The sequence below is a fragment of the Anneissia japonica genome, unplaced genomic scaffold (assembly GCF_011630105.1).
Source record: "Anneissia japonica isolate Jap-2015-1 unplaced genomic scaffold, ASM1163010v1 scaffold288006_len43433_cov135, whole genome shotgun sequence".
NCBI classification, from domain to species: Eukaryota; Metazoa; Echinodermata; class Crinoidea; order Comatulida; family Comatulidae; genus Anneissia; species Anneissia japonica.
The window spans coordinates 1-21,125 of record NW_022738480.1 but is presented as its reverse complement, the minus strand read 5'-3'; the positions used below and the strand labels follow the sequence as shown (position 1 = coordinate 21,125).

The window sequence follows — 21,125 nt, the reverse complement described above, 5'->3', positions numbered from 1 at the left end:
ATATATATGTAGGCCTATATAAAACCCTGCTTATTCTTAGCTTCTGGAAATCAAAGTTCAATCATTATCCTTACTGATGTGTCTGATAGTTTTCCAACCTTCATATTCCACATAGTAACATTATTGGTGTAGGCTTCTTTTGAAATGTAATTTACGATGGTGTTCGGCAAAGCTAATGTTTGCTCTGACCAATACTGCACAAAACCCTATTAAAATACCAATTAAAATATAAAATATGAAGGTTATAGTTTACATTAAAGTTTAATACATTTACAGGCCTATACACTTTCAAAGAACATCTAATGTTCACTTGTGTTATTGTCAATTACCAATAGTCATGAATACTTGACGTAATTTAAAGATAATGAACTAATAAAATCTGACGAGGATTACCTCAGTTTTTGGATCAGTCAGAGATACGATATTACAGCATTCGTAGTCATACACCAATCTCCAGAAATCATCCACCGTGTGTTCCAAAGGTGCTTGTGTGGCGATAAAGGCGTCCCTCTTTAAAGCACTCTAAATAAGTGAATATATTAATTTTTTTATTATACATTATTCAGCTTTAGCCTCAAGGGCATGCCAAAATAGTGAACTAAATCTCTGGTTGTTTGTGGCAATCTCTGTTACCATGACAGGAATTTACAGGGCCCTGGGATTGGAAAAAATATTTCAAAAAGTAAATTTATATTTTGGTGTCTGATGCTAGCTAGTTTTGGGATGGCAAGCCTCATTTATGAGAATGGCAAGCGAAAAATTTACATCATATGAATCAGTGGAAGACAGTTTGGCAGGCCTACATCTTAAGTTCTACAGCGCAGATTCTTAATCTCACACTGACCATTCTCGGTCGACCATGCTTATATACCCCAGCTTTTAATGTTGACAGGCAACGAACTGGCTACATATTTCAACCCTAAGTGTGTCATAGCATTCATAGCACATGTTAACCAGGGAAAGACTGATTGGTGCAGTGGAGACCTACTGTTGAATATCGGTTAGTTGTTGGTGACTTTAATGAGTAGTATGACACAGTTCCTTTTAGTTCACTGCAAACTTTTTATTAACACAAACTGTACATAGTTACAATCAGCTAAACTCCAGGTTTCAGATGTTAGAGAACCCTTTTAGAGTGGAGTCAGCTCGGCTCTGTACTTTTCTTCTGTGTTGAATCTAACTACTGACTACTGAATACTACATGACTACTGATTACTGACCATTGCTGATTACTGGTTACTGGTTACTGGTCACTGACTCAGTGATATGGGGGTGTTTGCCTATTATACTTTAGGTAATGGGGGTGTGTCTGAAGTAAGTCACCCCATACTTTTAGAGTTTCTGATTGGATCATAGAGAAATTCTTTCTCTATGATTTAGTAACTTGTTTACCAAAAAACTACTAATTAAGATGTATCACAAACTGCAGAGCTTAGGCTCAAAACTGACAATCATAGATTCATAGTGTGAGAAAGGCCAAGTCCAACTGACTAGGATAAAGTTATACAAAGTCCAGTTATATTATTAGATTATCTGTATACTCAAGTTGACCATTAAAACTGTCAATCCAATTTAAGGCATTTATCAGGTGAAGGGTATCGATTCCAATGGTTATGCAAGTTAATAACATTGAACCTTAATACTACATTACACTACCTGCACAGTGTAAACATACCTGTACATTTAATTAATGCCTTATGCTTCCTTTAGGCTGTTATATTTATATATTTATTTTCAGCGCTACGATCTTGATGTAGTAGCGCTATATAAATACCATTATGTATATTTGCATAGGCCTATGTAGTGGTTTGGTTAATTAATGTGTTTCTTAATCAAAAAATGTAACCCCTTGTGCTTTGTTTGGGGTTATTGCAAATATTTAAAAAAAATAACATTTTAATGTGTTACAGTGGCAAATCAATGGGTATCAGCCGGAAAATTGAAAAAAAAAATTAGAGAGAAAATTATATTAAAATTATTTATTATATGCGATCATATGATATGAATCATATGAATCAGTGGAAGACAGTTTGGTAGATATATCTTAACAAAATACCAATCATACATTTTAATGTATTACTGTGGCAGATTCAATTGGGACCAGCCGAGAAAATATTATATTTAAATTAATGTGTATATGCCATCATCAAACTAGAGGTGCCATTATAGTAGCCATAAAATTATGTGATGTCATCATGACCATATTTAGGCATGTCACATGTTTTTGTCAAACACAAGTTGATAGTCTGGACGGGTCTTAAGCCCCAATTTTTACATGGTGAGATTGAGGTGGTATAGACCCTTGATTTGTAAAAGTCCTTTCTTGAGCCCCTCTATTTTGAATTCCTGGATTCACTACTCTATTAAATATATGTTGGATGCTTCAAAGATATATAACTTGATTGGCCGAGCGGTTAAGTCAGGGGCACCGTAAACTTCAGCTATCGGCGCTGGTTCGAACGGCTCACTCGCCAATGGTTCCCGTGGTGGAGCAAGTCATCTCTGACAAGGACTTTAAACCGTAGGCCTAGTGTACGCATTTGTCCCGTGTGCACTTTAAAGAACCCAGTACATCCTTCGAGAAGAGTAGGGGTTACCCCGGTGTACTGATCCAATCGGTCCCCTGTTGTTTAAAGGATGATATGCCACCTATGATAGTGATTAAGTTTACTTATTGGCATATCCTTGGCGCTCGTGCATAAAGAAATGAAATTTTAAAAAAAATGAAAAACTTACATCAAAGAATGAAGCGTTAATATAGTCTGACATTCTGTCTCCACCTGCAAGCATCGGTCGGTTTGAAGTCACTGAATAGAATATAATTATTCACAACATAAAGATTGAAAAGAAAAAAAAATAATAACAAATAATATACTTATACAGCTCTACACTAAGAATCAAATTTATTGTAATGTGGAAAACCCAACGCATTCCAGTCCCCATTGTTTCATAATGAATATAGTTTTTAATCTTTATCATTTGCAATATATTATTCTCAGTAGCTCTTTTTAATTGTTAACTATTAAAAGCTTTTTAGAAGAAAAACTACTTATATGTATCATGCATTTTCAATTTTTTTTTTTTAAATTTATGTATGGATAAAATTAAAAAAAAGCTTAGGCCATGAATTGTTATAAATGCAAACTAGGAAAACTAACACAATTATGTTAATCCTATTTGTTTTCCCTCGTTTTTTTTTTTTTTTTTTTTTTTTTTTTGAGAAAATTTTGGGAATTGAACGCAATTATAATTAATTACCTGGGACTTTGTCTTTATATCGATTCTTGGACATGTTTTCCTCTGACATACTAATCCTTTTCTGGTTTGTGGTAAACACGGGTGATAGACTGTCTAAAAGCTAAAAAAAAGTTATAGTATAAAATTTTAGACACATTCATGCAACAAGCTGTGGCACAATTTTGCATTATTTATTATTCTATTATTTGTTAGTATTCAAGTAGCGACTGTTGCTAAGTCAACATTCACTTACGGCATAATAGATAAGTACTGTAAATGTATGTCTGTATTACAAACACTGTAAATAAAGATGATATTTTTATGTATTGATTTGTCACTAATGTACTTTTTGGGAATGTTCCCATTGACTCAGCTATTTTAAATTGTAGTAATTACCAATGCATTGATCAAACTCATTTTAATGCCATTACTAATCTTTATGATTCAATAGTACAGTCTTAGACAATTAGGCTATGATTTATGTCTTAAATCTCAACGATCTGTGCGTATAATGTAATTCCTGGTTGGAATGAAAAGGTGGCAGACATTCATATAACTGCCAGAGAGGCTTTCCTTATTTGGCGGGAAAATGGAAAACTAAGATTCGGCCCAATATATGATTTCATGAAGTCCATACGACCTAGATTTAAACTTTCTCTTCGTATTTGTAAGGTGTAACGAGGATCAGAACAGAGCTGATTCTATGGCGTCTTCTTTTAATAATTAAAACTTCCACACGTTTTGCCAGAACGTTAAAACAAATAAGAAATCAAATCGGATGGTGACGCTTAGGGAGAAATAGATATTAGCAATGTTTGGCGTAATAATTTCAAACAATTATTCAACTGTGTAGATAATTACCCTAAGCATGAGGCATATGTTAATGATTATCTTAATAGCAATTTCAATACTGATAACTACAAGTTACTCCTGATATACTTAGTGATATGTTAATAAATTGTCTTTGGGTAATGCGGGATGATGTGTTGGACTCACATCCTCACGCTTTACCCAATGACAGTTTATTAACATCAGGAGTACATTAATAAACTGCCATTGGGTAAAGCGGGAGGATGTGATTGACTCACGGGTGAGCATTATATGTTTGCTGCGTGTAGGTCACGTTTAATGTTGAGCTTGTGCGTCAATGCTATTCTAAATCATGGATTCCTGCTAATTTTCCAAAGGTCATACTTGTACCTATAGTGTAGGCCTACCTATAGTTAAATCGAAGGTTGGTGATATAACTGTTAAGAATAACTTTAGACGATTTCTCTAGCTAATGTCACCTCTAAACTACTAAAAATGATTATAGCTCATTTTTCAGGCCATAGTCTTAATACTGATGATAGGCAGTTTTCCTTTAAAGCTGGCCACTCCACTGATCTATGCATATTTTTTGCTAAAACAAAATATTGATCTATATTGCGTAATGGCAGTCAAGTACATTGTTGCTTTCTCGGTGTTTCAAAAGCTTTTGATAGAGTAAACTACTGGACCCTGTTTAAAATGCTCAGTGACAGAGGTCTCTGTCGATATTTAAAATTCTACAGTCTTGGTATCAAACCCAACAGTTCGCTGTGCGATGGGGCAGTTGTGTTTCCGATTTCTTTTCTGTTAGTAGGGAGTGGGATGAGTTATGTCTCCGCAATTATATAATATTTATACTGATGATTTAAATATGCAATTGTAAAATTATAAGTTTTGTTATACAAAATTAAATTAATAAATTAAACAATACCAAGATTAATTGTTTAATTTATGCAGATGACATGGTAATAATGTCTCCATCTGTAAATGGCCTTCATTGCCTCTTTAATATGCGAGTCATATACAAAAAAATCACTATAACATGTACAATACCCATAAATTGAAGTGCATGATGTTTTGTCTGCGCGTCCGCAAATTTAATGGTACTACAAATACTTTTTTAATGATACTAATCTTGATTATGTTAATGTTATTAATATATTTATAACATGTTATTAATATATTTATATACGGTATTATATTTCATCAAAATTAATGTTCAATTTTTTAACCTGTATGCTTTTAAATAATGCATAGCATCGTTTGTCATTGTCTTTAAATAGGTAATGAATTAACGTATAGGCCTATACCAACATTTCTCTGTATTTTGAAGACAATGATTGTCCTTGTATTTGTTAGCATGTAAAACTAACCTCAAACTGGTTATTAATGTCAGACTTCCCCGTTTCTGGGTTTTGTGCTTGAAGTCTCTCGAATTGAGCCCTGAACTTCATTGCTGGTATTAATGTGTTGCCGCAGAGAGATTCGTCCAACACCGTCTCGTAGATGAAGATGTACTGTTCCTGAAAGTTTTACATACAACTGTAAGGGACGCGTTCAAGACTAGAAAAGTGCTGCTAACTGATTTATTGTATAAATAAAGTATACTTTCATTTCATTTTATTTGCTCAAAATTTAACAGCAACAGTAGTTGCAAATTACAAAATAAAAAAACAAACAAAAAACAAACATTAAGTTATATAAAATATATTAACAGAGGCATATATAAAACAGAGGAGGTCTCCGAAACAATAAAACAACCACATACAAATATATTTGTAATAATGCACTTAATAATTAAAAATCTAAAATATATAACTATGATGACAATATTTTGAATATTTATACAATAAATTGTAAATTACTAATTCTTTAAAACAATATCAGTGCCCACCTTGAACTGAATTATTGCATTATATATGATCTGTTAACTGAGTTTGAAACCCCTTTTGGAAACATTTGGAAAATTTACAAAGAGAAGTGGTGGATTCAAGGGGGAAAAACTGGTCTGCCCCCATCACCCTACATTTTTCAAAATTATAAAAACAAACTGAGAAAAACGAAATTTATATTCAAATTTAAATTGTCATAATCATAAATGCTGGTTTATACCCTCCATTTGTGAAAATCCCTTCCTGGGCCCCATCTATTTCAAATTCATATATCCACCACTGTAGAGGAGTAGTCATAATAGGCCAATAAAATTCAATAACACATAGTAATTTATTGTCCTAACAGCTCATTTCTACATTTTTTTTTAATTCATTTTTTTTTACTTTATTGCAGACATAATGCCTAGTACAAGTTTACATTTTAGGACTGTATAATCATTGGCTGGCCATTAGCAGACCAAATTTTTATTTTTTTACGATAAACGGTTAAACGGTTGTGACTTACGCTTGTTTGTACCATGTTTGGTCGCCTGCTTCTCATTTCTTTCACAAAGTTGTATATATCAACACAGTGCTCTTCATTGGCCATGTCCAGCATTGCACAAATAGCTATAAATGCCCCAGTTCTACCGGCTCCAGCACTTTAAACGAAGTTACCAAAATTATACTTGCACGGATCATAAAATGTAATTAAAATGTTAATCATCCTCAGTGTAAATAGTGCACCCTCCAATTCAAGACCCCTCAAATACATAAATTTATGGTTTCACCTGTCTGTTTTAACTGTATTTATTTATTTATTTATTTATTGTATATACATAGGCCTTGTTATTTTCCATATTTATGTTTGTTACTTTTCTTGTTATATTGTCAATGTTTTTATATATTTTTGTATATTTAAATGGTTACACCAAAACAGAATTTCCTTATTTTGGACAATAAAATAATCTTGAATCGTGAATCTTGAATCTTTAATTCAAGACCACTTTTTCAAAGAACCAAACAACAATCGTCAATCTTTTAACACAAAGCTAACCCTTTAATTGGAGACCAAACCCTGACACCACCACAAATGTTTAGGTCTCAATGGGGTCTCAAATTTAAGGGCAAACTGTAGGTTGTAAGATTTATAATAGCTAAAACGCATAAATATATCATTAGGGTAAATTTGTTTGTAATACGTGCGACTTTCACGCATATTAATTAGAGGCCATTCCGTTATTATAGGCCTATATCAGCACTCATTCTCATAGCGTGCCCTTAAGTGTACTTTTTATTTTGCTGAAGGGAAGCACTTAGGTTACTACATCCCATCTATTTTGCTACTTAAATCAAGCCTCACTTAAAATATGAAGAAAATAATGTAGTAGACCCTTAGATCTCCAACCACCCACTTTAAAATTAAGGCATTCACAAGGACCTCAGAATGTAATAAACTAAAGGAAGGAGTCAGAAAATTATTCAGCATTCTTTGTAAAGTTAATAATAATTTGCATACTCAACTGAATATATAAATACGCTTGCAGAAATCCAGGATTTACAAAGAATATATAATAATGAGACTAACCTACAGTGTACAAGTATAGGGCCTTCTAAGTGGTGGTACGTCTGTAACGTGTTCATTTCTCTAATGAATTTGGAGACGTCTTGAGTGTTCTGAGGAACATTTTTGTCCGGCCAGGTTTTGTAATGAAGAAGATGAAGGGTTCGTTTTGGGCTGTTTGCCTGAATCACATATAGAAAATATATAACAATATTAAAGGTTACTTTAATATTTCTGCTAATATTATTATGGAAAAAATACTAAAGAACAACAATGCAGAGTTATCAATGCAAAATAGATAGACGAAGTTTAGACATTTAACAGACATAAAAGCAAGAGAGAATTTATAGTTAAAATAATAATAATGAAAGTGCTCAACGCTCGGCAGATGCGTATCAAGGGACCTGGGGGCGAAATCCCTAAGCAATCGTCCCTTATCATCGCCCCTTCCCCGCTGAAAATGTTCAAGGTAAAGAAATCACGATCAAGTAGTTAAAAAACACCCCATAGAACTATCTCCTTTTTTATACACGCACCCGGAACTTAAAATTAGAGACTACCTATCATAAAAATTATAAAGGCCTCAAGTCGTTAAAATTCCTTGAAATTACATTGTGAATGATAACATAACATTGTATTGTGTGACTTTATTATATTTATGACACACGTCAGTAAACAAGAAGGGATCGGTTATTTGCGTTTCGATAGCTGTTTGTATATGAACTGAGCCTACCTTGTATACTTTGAAGGTTTTTATGTCATAACTTGATAGTTCAACAGCATTGGTGAAGGTTACCGCAATTTCACCATATAACGCACTAAATGAGTCTGGCCAGTATTGAACACACTTCCTCTTTAATTGTGAAGAAAGAAATTAATTTTCATAACAAATATCGTGTGTTTTAATATGTTTAAAACAATCATTGATATACAAAATATTAATAAGAAAATTATGTAAAATATGTACGTTTAGGCGCCTGCACACTTTAAAAATGCTCCGTCCGCCGCACTACTAAACTTTATTTTAATAACATTTTTATGTCAATATATTTCGGTGTAATAGGACATCGTCATGACCATATATGGGCTCATCACTCATATTTGTCACATCAAATTTGATAGTGTAAACAGACTTTATAAAGTGCCCAAAAAAGTTTGAACGAGTAGTTATGTTGGCAGTTGTTCATTTTGTATCGGTTTTATCTACAGAAAATTTTGAAAGGGGGTTGTGATAAAAATCAATACTAACTTTGCCAATCTCGACTAGATTCGTCAGCATAATAATCATATGTACGTTCTCCTGCCAGACAAGCTTCCAGAAATCTTCCACCGTTGTTTGATTTGGGCCTTGTGCTGCTATGAATCGCTGTGGATTATTATAACCCTGTAGAAAAAATACAGGTAATTGTTATTTAAGAATTATTTTAAACGATAAACAGAGTAAAAAAAAAACAAACTTACGCATACAATACTTTAGCTTAACATAAATTGCAGACCAATCATTATATACAAAGGCATTTTATAAATAATACAAAACAAAACGACAATTTAATGATAATTATTATTACCATCATTACTATAATAAGTATATAATAATAATAATAATAATAGTAATAATTACATTTGTTTAACTTAAATTATAATAAATATATAATAACAGTAATGCGATAAAATATTATAACAGAAAATAAAATGATAATTAAAAAAAGAAGACGATAAAGAAAAGAATAAAGAATAATATATAATGATAAAATTAAATGTATATTATGTAAATTAAATATAAATTATGAAGATTTCTGTATGGATAATTATTGATCACTGAATATCGAACAACCATTATAATATTATGGTATTTATTTTCTCCGATGTACTTCCTTCAGACTCTATTTTCAGATTTTACTGAATTCAGCATTCAAGTATTCATGCAAACATGGGCACACACAATGTGATGTTTTTTTGCTTAACAATTGAGTCTGAGAGTCTACACAATAGGTATACTGCACTCGCTAATTCAAAGTCAACAACATCCTCGAGTGAGAAAATGACTATTAAGTATAATCTACGTTAAACTTGCCTGTATATAACACGCATTAATATAGTCTGATCCGGGTTTACTACCATTAAGACTGGACTGAAGCACAATACGACTGTGATCATCTGTAAGAGAAACACACTTTATCATTAGGCATATAGCCTATTGCCAATCTTAACGAATCGATGGAACAAACATTAATAATGACACTAACAGAATAATACTATTACTTTTAAAATGAGATACTAAAAATTATTATTATTATTATTATTATTATTATTATTATTATTGATATTAATATTATCATTATTATTATTAATATTATTATTATTATTCTTATTACTATTATTACTATTATTATCATTATTATTATTATTATTATTATTGATATTAATATTATCATTATTATTATTAATATTATTATTATTCTTATTATTACTATTATTGTTATTATTATTCTTATTATTATTATTGTTATTATTATTATTGTTATTATTATTATTAATTATATTATTATTATTATTATTATTATTATTATCCTGTCAGCAGCAGGGCAAACTACTGGACCGATTTTATTAAAACTTGGTCAGTAGGACCAGTGCCACCTCCCATTTATGGGGTGTTCACAACTTGGGGCCAAACTTCACATAGGGTACAACAAACAAAAAAGTGTATAAAATAGGCCTACTTCTCTCACATAACATAGCACAGTCTAAGTCTTGTCCTTTGCACATATGCACTGGCATAAGGTAGAGTTTATGGTGTTCAGGAATTTGGGGTCAAAAGTCATTAAGGGGTAATTTTTATCTTTTTCTGACAAAATAGTGCCAAACGGTTGTGCCGATTTCAACCAAACCTGGTCAGTATAACCAGTGACACCTCCCATACAATGGGTGTTCAACGTTTGGGATAAAAGGTTGCATAGGGGTCATTAGGGTAAACAAATCCATAAAATAAATAAAAGACTTCTTCTGTCACAAATAACATAACACAGTCTTGTCCTGGGCACATATGCATTGACATAAAGTAGGGTCTTTATTGTGTTTAGGGTCAAAGGTCATTAAAGGGTTATTCTTTCGTTCTATCTGTTAACATTCAAAAATGCTACTAATGGCAAACGATTGGACCGACTTCAATCAAATTTGGTCATTAAGAACCAGTGACACCTCCTTCACCCTAGTCTGAGATTAGGGGTCACATGGGGTCATTGGGGTCAGATTTTTTTTCCTGGCATACTTCTTCCCTACCGTTTTTGCACTGGGTTTTTCTGTCCGGCATTCTGGTCACTTCCCAAGCTTGGAACTTTTCGATGCTTTGCCGAAGCACAGACCATATATCAAGTATGTACCTCCTATTTTTTTCCCCTTCATATTTTTTTAGTACTATAAGTAATTTGGTTTTCCGTGTGTTTTTTTTTTCTACTTATACTTTTAATGACTTCTCTTTTTGTTGCAATTTCAGCTTTATTTCTCATAGCAATGAGGAAAACGGACATAATAAGTCTAGTTATTATTATTATTATATTATCAATTTCATTATTTTCACTATTATAGTAGTATCATTACTATTAGGGGCCTAGTAGTATTTGATGTTAAAATCTAATTTGTCTGACTCACAGGGAACTACATTCTTGTAGCGATTCTTCTTCAGGTTACACTTCTGCAGCGCTACAGTTGCTGGGAATCTCAAACCTTCCGGGAAGCTCTACACAGGAAAAAATATTTTAATAATTATATGATCAAGAATACATTTAATAAGAATGCAGATCAAATCAAACGACAGTAATGATAATAAAAAGAATAAATTGGAAGTATAATCTGTTTGAAAGATAACCATTTCATTACAGCGCTAAATATGCATATTTGCAATTATATAAACTTTCAACCAGAGACGGTTTCTGCAGGCCGGGTGGCAAAAGGCAGGGTGGCAAAAAGCCTGGTAGCAAAAGGCCGGGCCAGGTAACAACGGGCCTAGACCCAACAGAGAAACCAAAGTCACACCAACCTAAAGTAGCATTATCCAGAGAACAGGTTTTTGAGTGGTAGTTTTGCGAAGCAGTGAGTTTGCAATTAGGCGAGCTCGTTGCGGCAAGGGACGAAATTGCGAAGAGAATAATTGATGATTGCTTGCAAGAGACTTTTTGTAAGGGGAAAAGTTTGCGAGATTAAGCTTACGAGCGAGGGGTGATTCGGAGGGGTGGGCTCTTGTAAGGGAAGTACTTGTGCTTTTAGAAAGTGATTTTTGTATGTGGAGGTAGGGGTGCTAACACTTTTATCATGTGACATGTGTGAACGCCTTTTATAGTGCAGTGTTCACATAAGACTTAAATAATAAACCTATTTTTTTGTATTTTTTTTTGCTACTTACTAATTTATGAAGGAACAGGAATTACTTACATTCATTAATGAAATTACATACTACAAAACACTTCACATTTCTATTCTAATTATTATTCTAATTTCTAAAATCCATATTATTGATTGGACCTTCAAAGACCTATAGTATATTTTCTTTTATAGTTTATGAATTCAATGTTAGGGTTTTAAAAATAGTAAAAGAACAATGCACAATTTCATTGACCCAGTCATATAATTATGATAAAACCATTACCTTCCATTCTATCCGAAGCTGTCCAGTTTCCTTTCTGGTACGTACATACTCAGATAGGGAGGAAACGGGAATCGGGGGTGATTCAAATGCCTGCATTGGCAATTCATCTTTCTCGACAATCTCTAGCTCCACTTCTTCTTCCTCCACCCTTTCATCAGGCCTATTTATATTACCATGGTCTGAAACAAGTTAAATCATTCAATATTAATTATTTTTGTAAAAACGTAAATTTATACTGGGCAAACAACGCACATAGGTTATTAAAATTGCCATTGAGAGGAGTAAATACGATTTTATTTTCAGATGAAGATTTACAACCACAAGTGTAACTACTAGGGCGGTGAGTCGGTCAACCAAGTAGATGTCAACCCTTGCTTTGGTGGATAGCATTTAGTTATGCCCTTGAACACGTTTGCTTTAGGAATACTATAGAAATACCTAAGCAACTATGTACATTTCCACCTTCTTTATAACCAAATTACGAAAAATCAGGGGTTGCGCCTGTGCAGACTCTCGCCACACCAGCCTACAAACCCCCACCCATCACCAGGAACACCCCACTTACCTACCCCGTCTGGAAGAAAAACACAATTCGTTGGGAAGGGGAATATGTATTTTTCACATATTATTTATATAAGCTTTTCCAAGGGATTCGTCCAATGCAGCACTTGCAAGAGATTTTTGAGCAACACCCGACCACGTCCACCTACGCTCGTCGGGGAGTGTTTCCCCTACCCTTCCTAAGTAGGAGATCGGACCCCTGTCTGACCAATCCTGGCGTCACCCTGCAACAAAATTTCACACCTTTTTCACGATTTGAATATGGCTTTTTTGGAACCACAGGCTTGTTTATTCCAACAGCTGGGAGTTCGATTACGTCGACAACTTTTTTTGGATCATCATTTCTACTCTTCCTGCACAAAATATAATGAAACGGTCTTTTTACAAAATTTCCTTGCTAACAAATTTGTATCAGCACACTCATTATACGCAATTAAAGTAAGTTAATGTGCGAGAAAATTGCAAGAATACACACCTTCGCTTCCTTAACACGATGACAATAACAACTATGATCAGAAGTAGAAATACAGCCATACAAACAACAATAATGATGATAAGTTGCGTGTCACTTTGAGGGCTCTCTGTGGGCTGATTTACTCCTAGTATAAAAGGTAAATATTAGTTCAGTTCCAAAGATTTAAATAGTTTCCTTGGGGCGGTATAGAATAATGGAAAATGGTAAAGGTTTAATTATTTTATTGTAATCTGTGGTTTGACCCAGAACTAATTACAACATAAATAACTTTTGTGGAATCTGTTCCAGAAATATGCACAAAATATCATACTAAAAGTCCGAAAAAAATCCAATCAGGGAAACTTTAATTTTAAAGATATTTAATGAGTTAACATATTCAACGGTTTATTGTGTCATATCGCCCAGCTGCTGCGTTGAAGCGTAGGAAAGGCAGTTGTTGCTAGTAAAAAAAATGTTAAAATAAGATATAGATGCCTGCGCACGAACGCAGTCGAATGATACAAGGCGCGTCGGTACCACAATCATCAACGCGAAGTTTCGCACACTGTTCTCAAACTTGGATAATAAAAAACATCTCTAAACATACAGAAATACACGCAAGACAATCTAAAAATAAATTCCTAACTAACCCTTACCCCACCGTGAACATAGCATCAAGAAACTAAACAGTCACAAAGACAACACCGGAATACTTTCTAAAATTAGCGATCGAAACGTTTAAAACTATAAGATATAAGTGTTATTATTTTAACAATTTATATTTATGTCTTTGTTAATCTAGGCCTATTAATAAACATTTGTCGTATCTGTGGTTGTATCACCAAAATTGAATACAGTGTTATGTGTCGGTACTTTCATCTAAATGCATCATCTATTTATGTCACATTTTTATTATATACTTTTTTATTCCAAATTTTATAATGACAGTTCATATAACATACGATTGAAATTAAAACTAATTTTTGTATATAAAAATTCCCTCTGCTTTTAAAATGTATATTTATCATAAAAAAACTCCGACCAGCGGTGGTCCGAACCGAAGGGTAGATTTCCCCTGTCCACTACTACACTGACTACAACTAAAACATTTGCAAAAACAAGTGTTTAGGTTTGGTTGGTTTTTTTTTTTGCTTTTTTTTTCATTTAGAACATGCATAGCTTTTTAATATCCTTGCAGTATGAACAGAAAAATCACAATTCGTCTGGGAGAAAAACATTATATATATATCTTCTACATATTAGTTAAAAAGCCTTTTAAAATCCCTAAATTGCCATATTTTTCAGGGGATTCGCCCCTGGACCACTTGCAAATGATTTTCAGCGACGCCCGACCTTGATTTGCTGTCGTCGGGGGAACATCCCTTGTCAGGCAAATCCTGGTGCCACCACTGAATATGACCCAGAACAAGATTATTACACAGTTAAATATTTTGTTACTGATTAAATCTAATGTATTTTTCACTTAATGATACTCCCTAGGTGGTTTAGTTAGATCTTAAAAAATGTTCTATGCCTGGCTATGGAAATATTGAATTTTAAATAATACAGTACAAATCAACTAACGAAAATCCAAATTACCATTAAACAACCTATTTAACAAACAAACAAAAAAAAAAAAAAAAAAAAAAAAAAAAAAAAAAAACGAAATAAAGAAAACAAAAAACAAAAACAAAAACAAACAAAAAAAAGCAACCACCACAAACAAAAAACAAACAAACAAACAAAACAAAACTTATGCCCGATATCGGACAGCAGCCGCGTGCGATAATCTTTGTGTTACCAACGTGTCAAGTTTCATTTTAGTATGTTACTAGGCTTATATGAATAATTCAGAAACAAATTCCGCAAAAATGATTTCTAGGTTCATTACAATTTTGTCACACATTGGCTTGACTATTATAAGCAACACCTTTCTCTAATATACACGGGTGTCAAGAAGATAATTAAAAAAAACTGCTATACTTAGTCCCTAAATCAACACGTAAACAGTAATAGAATTTTTTTTAAAAATTAGAATAATATTGATAATATTGATAAAATTGAGCGCCATTAAATCTGTATTATTAAAATTTAAAATCTGTTCATTCAATATATAAATATGATTATATACTTCTGTAAGTGTTTACCATTATTTAACTATGTATAAACAATCAATATATTCGGACCGGAATTGTTTTAATAATGAAGTGTGTGTTTCATCATCACACAAATTTTATACCCCGTAAATTGATTTTCAAAAAATCTTATTATAGATTTATTGTTTTAGTACAAAAGTTTAAGTTTTAATTATTACTCCACAAAACTTCGTATACTGATGATATTTCATTAAAATTAATTCAGTAAACATAATTTTTGTATCCTGTTTAATGTTTGATTCTTGTTGAGACATTCCTTTTTTTAATATGTTTATATATTTTAAGTTACTGCTTATTTGTTAAAAATAATGATGATGAAATCATAACGATGATGATAATAATTAAAATGACGATTATGGCATGATGACAATGATTGTAATAATTACAATAATGATGGACGTAATAACTACTTATAAGTATGACGAAAATTATAACGACAATAATAATAATAATAATAATACTAATAATAACTAGACTTACTATGTCTGTTTGTACAAGAGAACACAGGGCTTTTCCCCATTACATTAATAAGAGTTGAATTTGAAATTGCAACAAAAAGAAAAGTCGTTAAAAGGTATAAAGTTAAAAAAAAACATGGAAAACCAATATAATTTTAATGAAGTCGAAAGAAAATGAAATGAAAAAAAAACTACGAAAACCAAGTTCACCGCGACGTAATTAGTAAGACTTGAATTATGGCTGCAATGGAAACAGCGATCAGTACGGTACTCGTGATTCATAACCATTGCGCGCCATATTATGAGCCGACCTTGCATAGGAAAGTGCATTTTTCAGTTCATAGCGATTCCATGACTGAAAGCAAAAATTGTTCATCATGCATATCACGGTAGTTCTGAGTTTAACCTAGCTGTGGTTTAAGCGCTTTAGAAAACGCATTGCGTTTAAATAATTTATTCAACTGTCAACAAAAAATCTTTAAATGGTCCTCATATCCGCACCATACTGCGGATCGTCACCAAAAATGGATCATTTGTTCATTTCACCATGAAAACCTATTCTGCAAAGTTTCATTTTTATTCATCTATCACTAGTAAACAATTTAAATGACCCTCAAATTTACACCCTAACCTTGATCGTTCCCTACACATAATAATATCTTCCTTGTAACTTGGGTTAAGTTTTCCCGAAAATTTCATTAGGATCAGTTGACCCATTTTTTAAAAAAAATTACACCCTTGACTGAATCGTCACCAGCACATAATAATTTCTTCCTTGTAACTTGGTTAAACTTTTTCCGAATGTTTCATTCAGATCAGTTGATCCGTTTTCAAAATATGTGGTCTGGGACGTTTTCCTTTCAATGGTCCTCAGATCCACATCATACTGCAAATCGTCACAAAAAATTAATCATTATTTTACAAGACCTTTACAAAGTATTATAGAATGTTTCATTTAGACCTATAGGTTTTTTTCAAAGAGATATTTAGGTCTGGGTCCTCAAAAACTGAAAGGACCCTCAAATTTACAACCTTCACTGGATCGTCACTAACACATAAAAATTACATGTTTGGCCATGTGGGCCTTGTATTCAATTTTTGAATAAAGTGTGCTACATGCAAAAATAAAAAAATTCTTCCTCGTAACTTGATTAAACTTTCCCAAAAGTTTCATTCAGATCAACTGATCGGTTTTTAAAATATCCGGTGTAAACTGTTTGACTTCACTTTAATTGGTTTTTACACGCACACTCCCCATATTGACACTAAATATTAGGAGGCACATCCTTGATATATGGCCTATTCTTCGGCAAAGCACGGAAAAATTCTGAGCAGGGGAAGTGCCTAAAGTGACGGCCAATAAAACAAAAACAAAACAAAAAAAATGTGCAAAAAGAAAGGAAAAATAAATGCAAAAAAGGGGGAAAAAGCAGAACAAAAACAATGGTTTTTCCCAGTACTGCTGGGAAAAGCCAATAATAATAATGAAAAATATAACGATAGTGAAAATAATGATTATAATAATTATGACGATGATGATTATATTACGAAAAAATAATCTTAATAAATGATAATGATAATTTATAAGAGAATGCAGTTACCATCATGAATACTACAGGCTTCCCCCGAGTATCCAGTAGGACAGGTACAGTTGTACCTTTCTGGGTTGGTGAACGATGTACAATTGTATCCTGAAGAACACGGGCTACTCATGCAAACTGAAATCCAAAATTGTTGTTTACGATGAATTATTGCATAAACAACATATAATAGGCCTATAATTATAAATGTCATTAAAAATGTATCGTATACTCTTACCATCGAAAGTGCTACAGTTGACTCCTGTGTACAGGTACAGTTGTATGTGTGTATACGGTGTATAAATTTGTACTTTTAGACACGGATTACTTGCACTAACTAAGGTGACAAATGGTTTGATCAATTACAATGAATTATTAAGCAAATCCTATTTCATTTATTATTCCAAAGCTCGTCAATGAATATGATTAACTGAAAATGTATTAAATGCTCATACCATCATAAATGCTACAGTTGCTCCCAGTGTAGCCAGTAGGACATGTACAGGTGTAGCTGTCGGTATACGGTGTACACGTTTGTCCTGTGGGACACGGATTACTCGCACAACCTAAAATAAAAAATTATTTGCTTCACTAATTTATATATTTATTTTAATCCTATTTCATATATTGTTTAAAAACTCGTCATGAAATAAATATTATTAATTGAGAATTTATTAATGTACATACCAATATAAATACTACAATCGCTCCCAGTGTAGCCAGTAGGACATGTACAGGTGTAGCTGTCGGTATCCGGTGTACATATTTGTCCTGTGGGACACGGATTACTCGCACAACCTAAAATATAAAATTATTTCCTTCACTATTTTATATATTTTTAAAAAATCATATTTCATATATTGTTTAAAAACTCGTCAATGAAATAAATATTATTAATTGAGAATTTATTAATGTGCATACCATTATAAATGCTACAGTTGCTCCCAGTGTAGCCAGTAGGACATGTACAGTCGTAGCTGTTAGTATACGGTGTACACATTTGTCCTGTGGGACACGGATTACTCGCACAACCTAGAATGAAAAATTATTTGCTCTACTGTTTTTTAATATTTTTAATCATATTTCATATATTGTTTAAAAACTCGTTAATGAAATAAATATTATTAATTGAGAATTTATTAAATACTCATACCATTATAAATACTACAGTCGCTGCCAGTGTAGCCAGTAGGACATGTACAGGCGTAGTTGTTGGTATACAGTGTACACGTTTGTCCTGTGGGACACGGATTACTCGCACAACCTAAAATGACAAATTATTTGCTATATTATTTTATAATATTTTTTAAAATCATATTTCATATATTGTTTAAAAACTTATCAATGAAATAAATATTAATTGAGAATTTATTAAATGTTCATACCATTATAAATGCTACAGTCGCTGCCAGTGTAGCCAGTAGGACATGTACAGGCGTAGCTGTTGGTATACGGTGTACAAATTTGTCCTGTGGGACACGGATTACTCGCACAACCTAGAATGAAAAATTATTTGCTCTACTGTTTTATAATATTTTTAATCATATTTCATATATTGTTTAAAAACTCGTTAATGAAATAAATATTATTAATTGAGAATTTATTAAATACTCATACCATTATAAATACTACAGTCGCTGCCAGTGTAGCCAGTAGGACATGTACAGGCGTAGCTGTTGGTATACGGTGTACAAATTTGTCCTGTGGGACACGGATTACTCGCACAACCTAGAATGAAAAATTATTTGCTCTACCGTTTTATAATATTTTTTAATCATATTTCATATATTGTTTAAAAACTTGTCAATGAAATAAATATTATTAATTGAGAATTTATTAAATGTTCATAGCATTATAAATGCTACAGTCGCTTCCAGTGTAGCCAGTAGGACATGTACAGGCGTAGCTGTTGATATACGGTGTACACGTTTGTCCTGTTGGACATGGATTACTCGCACAAACAAAGGACAAATTACTTGCTATACTGTTTTACAATTACTTTTTTTTAAATCATATTTCATATAATATTCAAATACTCATCAATGAAATAATTATTATAAAATTTGTCAAATGCTTTTACCATCATAGATGCTACAGTCGTCTCCCGTATAGCCAGCAGGACAGCTACAAATGTAGCTGTTGGTATCCGATGTACACGTGAATCCTGCAGAACACGGATTACTCGCACAATCTAAAATGAAAATGGTTTAATATCACAATAATTTATCTAACAAATTATACTTCATTTATTATTCCAAAACTCAATAATAAATTAATAATAAACATGTAAGAATGTACTAAATACCAATCATATATACTACAGTTGCTACCAGTGTTGCCAGCGGTACAGGTACAGGTAGCTGTTGGTTGATTGTTTACACGTGTATCCCATTAAGCACAGGACGTGATTCACACAAACTAAAATTACACAGTATTTTACCCATTTTCATCATTTATTTAAGAAATGATATTCGTAAGATTTGGTTTACCAATTGAAGAAGGGTGATGCTCTATATTTAAATATTTACAATAACATATTTTTATTTATATTACATTGTTATATATTTACAATCAGTCATATATCTGATATATATATATATATATATATATATATATATATATAAAATGCTAATTAATTATATTTTATGTGTAACAGCTGCTGCATAAGTAGCCAGCCGGTCAGGCAGACATGCCTTTGAGACAAAGGTATTTCAACATTTAAAAAGATTGTTTTGATTTTTCATTCAAAATATTTTTTACTTTCCTTTACACATGTTATATTTAAACAGTAAGGTCTTGCCTATTAATGGTCAGCTTTACATCCGTTGTGATTGTATTAGGATGGATTTCTTGTCTATTCCGATGATGTTTGCGTTTTAATGTTGACTCTATGTGTCCATGTATTCTGTGTGTGTGTGTATGTTTTGTATGTTCGGTATTCAAACTGACAAGCCACCGCTTCTTTTGGTGCCTATGTAAACAATTCGTAATATGTAATTTGTTGTAGATTTTTTCTGAATAAATGTCATTGTCATGCGTCAGGATGGAATGATCGTATTGTCCTATCTGCCGTGTTATCGTTCTGAATGATAAGCACGTTCCCAAATACTCAGTGGCTAAATTTATTATTAATAATAATATTTTGATAATAGGGAGATTACGCAACCTTACAAAAACGATAAAGAGTACGAATACGTCATTATCATCATCATTATCATCTTTCGTGCCTAAAATATTCATCGATATATGCAGTACGAGCTGAATATGCTCCTTGATTCATGCAAAAGGCATGAATAGCCTACATTATAATAATAATGTGCTACTGCAGGGGACAGTTGTCTAAAAATTTTAATTTGATGAATTAACCCAGGGACCCCTGTTCCCTGCTTAACTGAATTTCGTTATTGTTTTCGTAAGCTTGCAAAAACTCCCTAGTGTTAAAGGATTGACAAGTTTTGATACCGTTATTTGTGTTACATGTGTATCTAGTTGGGTTGGTATACCAGGTGCAAGTTGATCCATCAGAACAGGGGGTAGAGTAGCATGCTGTAATACACAATGTGTGGTTATACAAACAAAATTATATACATTGTCATCTCTTAAAATCAATCTGATTAAATGTTATTATTTTCGTTTTTGTTGTCACCATAATAATCCTGTAGGACAGGGGGTACAGTTGCATGCTGTAATACACAATGTGTGGTTATAAGAAGAAATGTACACCATCATCTCTTAAATCACTCTGATTAAATGTTATTATTTTCGTTTTAGTTGTCATCATAATACATAAAG

The 21,125-nt window shown here is 32.5% G+C and overlaps 2 protein-coding genes across 5 annotated transcripts in view; both read right to left on the bottom strand.

Annotated features, from left to right (window-relative positions):
* The window catches only part of LOC117117586 (receptor-type tyrosine-protein phosphatase T-like), a 24,032-nt gene extending 4,516 nt beyond the window's left edge, over positions 1 to 19,516 (bottom strand). The window contains exons 1-19 of one of the 4 annotated variants that reach the window (XM_033261932.1): positions 19,414 to 19,516; positions 18,255 to 18,365; positions 18,021 to 18,131; positions 17,789 to 17,899; positions 17,355 to 17,471; positions 13,161 to 13,284; positions 12,929 to 13,038; positions 12,125 to 12,303; positions 11,131 to 11,218; positions 9,557 to 9,639; positions 8,732 to 8,866; positions 8,216 to 8,335; positions 7,507 to 7,664; positions 6,445 to 6,580; positions 5,421 to 5,570; positions 3,259 to 3,358; positions 2,737 to 2,807; positions 394 to 522; positions 75 to 206 (exon numbers count right to left, since the gene is read on the bottom strand). In XM_033261932.1, the coding sequence (XP_033117823.1) occupies positions 75 to 206; positions 394 to 522; positions 2,737 to 2,807; positions 3,259 to 3,358; positions 5,421 to 5,570; positions 6,445 to 6,580; positions 7,507 to 7,664; positions 8,216 to 8,335; positions 8,732 to 8,866; positions 9,557 to 9,639; positions 11,131 to 11,218; positions 12,125 to 12,303; positions 12,929 to 13,038; positions 13,161 to 13,284; positions 17,355 to 17,471; positions 17,789 to 17,899; positions 18,021 to 18,131; positions 18,255 to 18,333 (2,133 nt within the window). In that variant the 5' untranslated portion in view covers positions 18,334 to 18,365; positions 19,414 to 19,516. Of the gene's footprint in view, positions 1 to 74; positions 207 to 393; positions 523 to 2,736; positions 2,808 to 3,258; positions 3,359 to 5,420; positions 5,571 to 6,444; positions 6,581 to 7,506; positions 7,665 to 8,215; positions 8,336 to 8,731; positions 8,867 to 9,556; positions 9,640 to 11,130; positions 11,219 to 12,124; positions 12,304 to 12,928; positions 13,039 to 13,160; positions 13,285 to 17,354; positions 17,472 to 17,788; positions 17,900 to 18,020; positions 18,132 to 18,254; positions 18,366 to 18,486; positions 18,592 to 18,718; positions 18,823 to 19,413 lie in introns of those variants that run through there. The other 3 variants (XM_033261931.1, XM_033261930.1, XM_033261933.1) reach the window with 3 other exon arrangements.
* LOC117117584 (delta-like protein 1) lies at positions 18,473 to 19,524 on the bottom strand (the record flags this gene model as incomplete). Its single annotated transcript, XM_033261929.1, has 4 exons — positions 18,473 to 18,597; positions 18,719 to 18,829; positions 18,951 to 19,061; positions 19,414 to 19,524. Coding segments are annotated over 4 exons (458 nt in total), but the record flags the coding sequence as incomplete, so codon positions are not given.
* Positions 19,525 to 21,125: the final 1,601 nt, after the last annotated feature.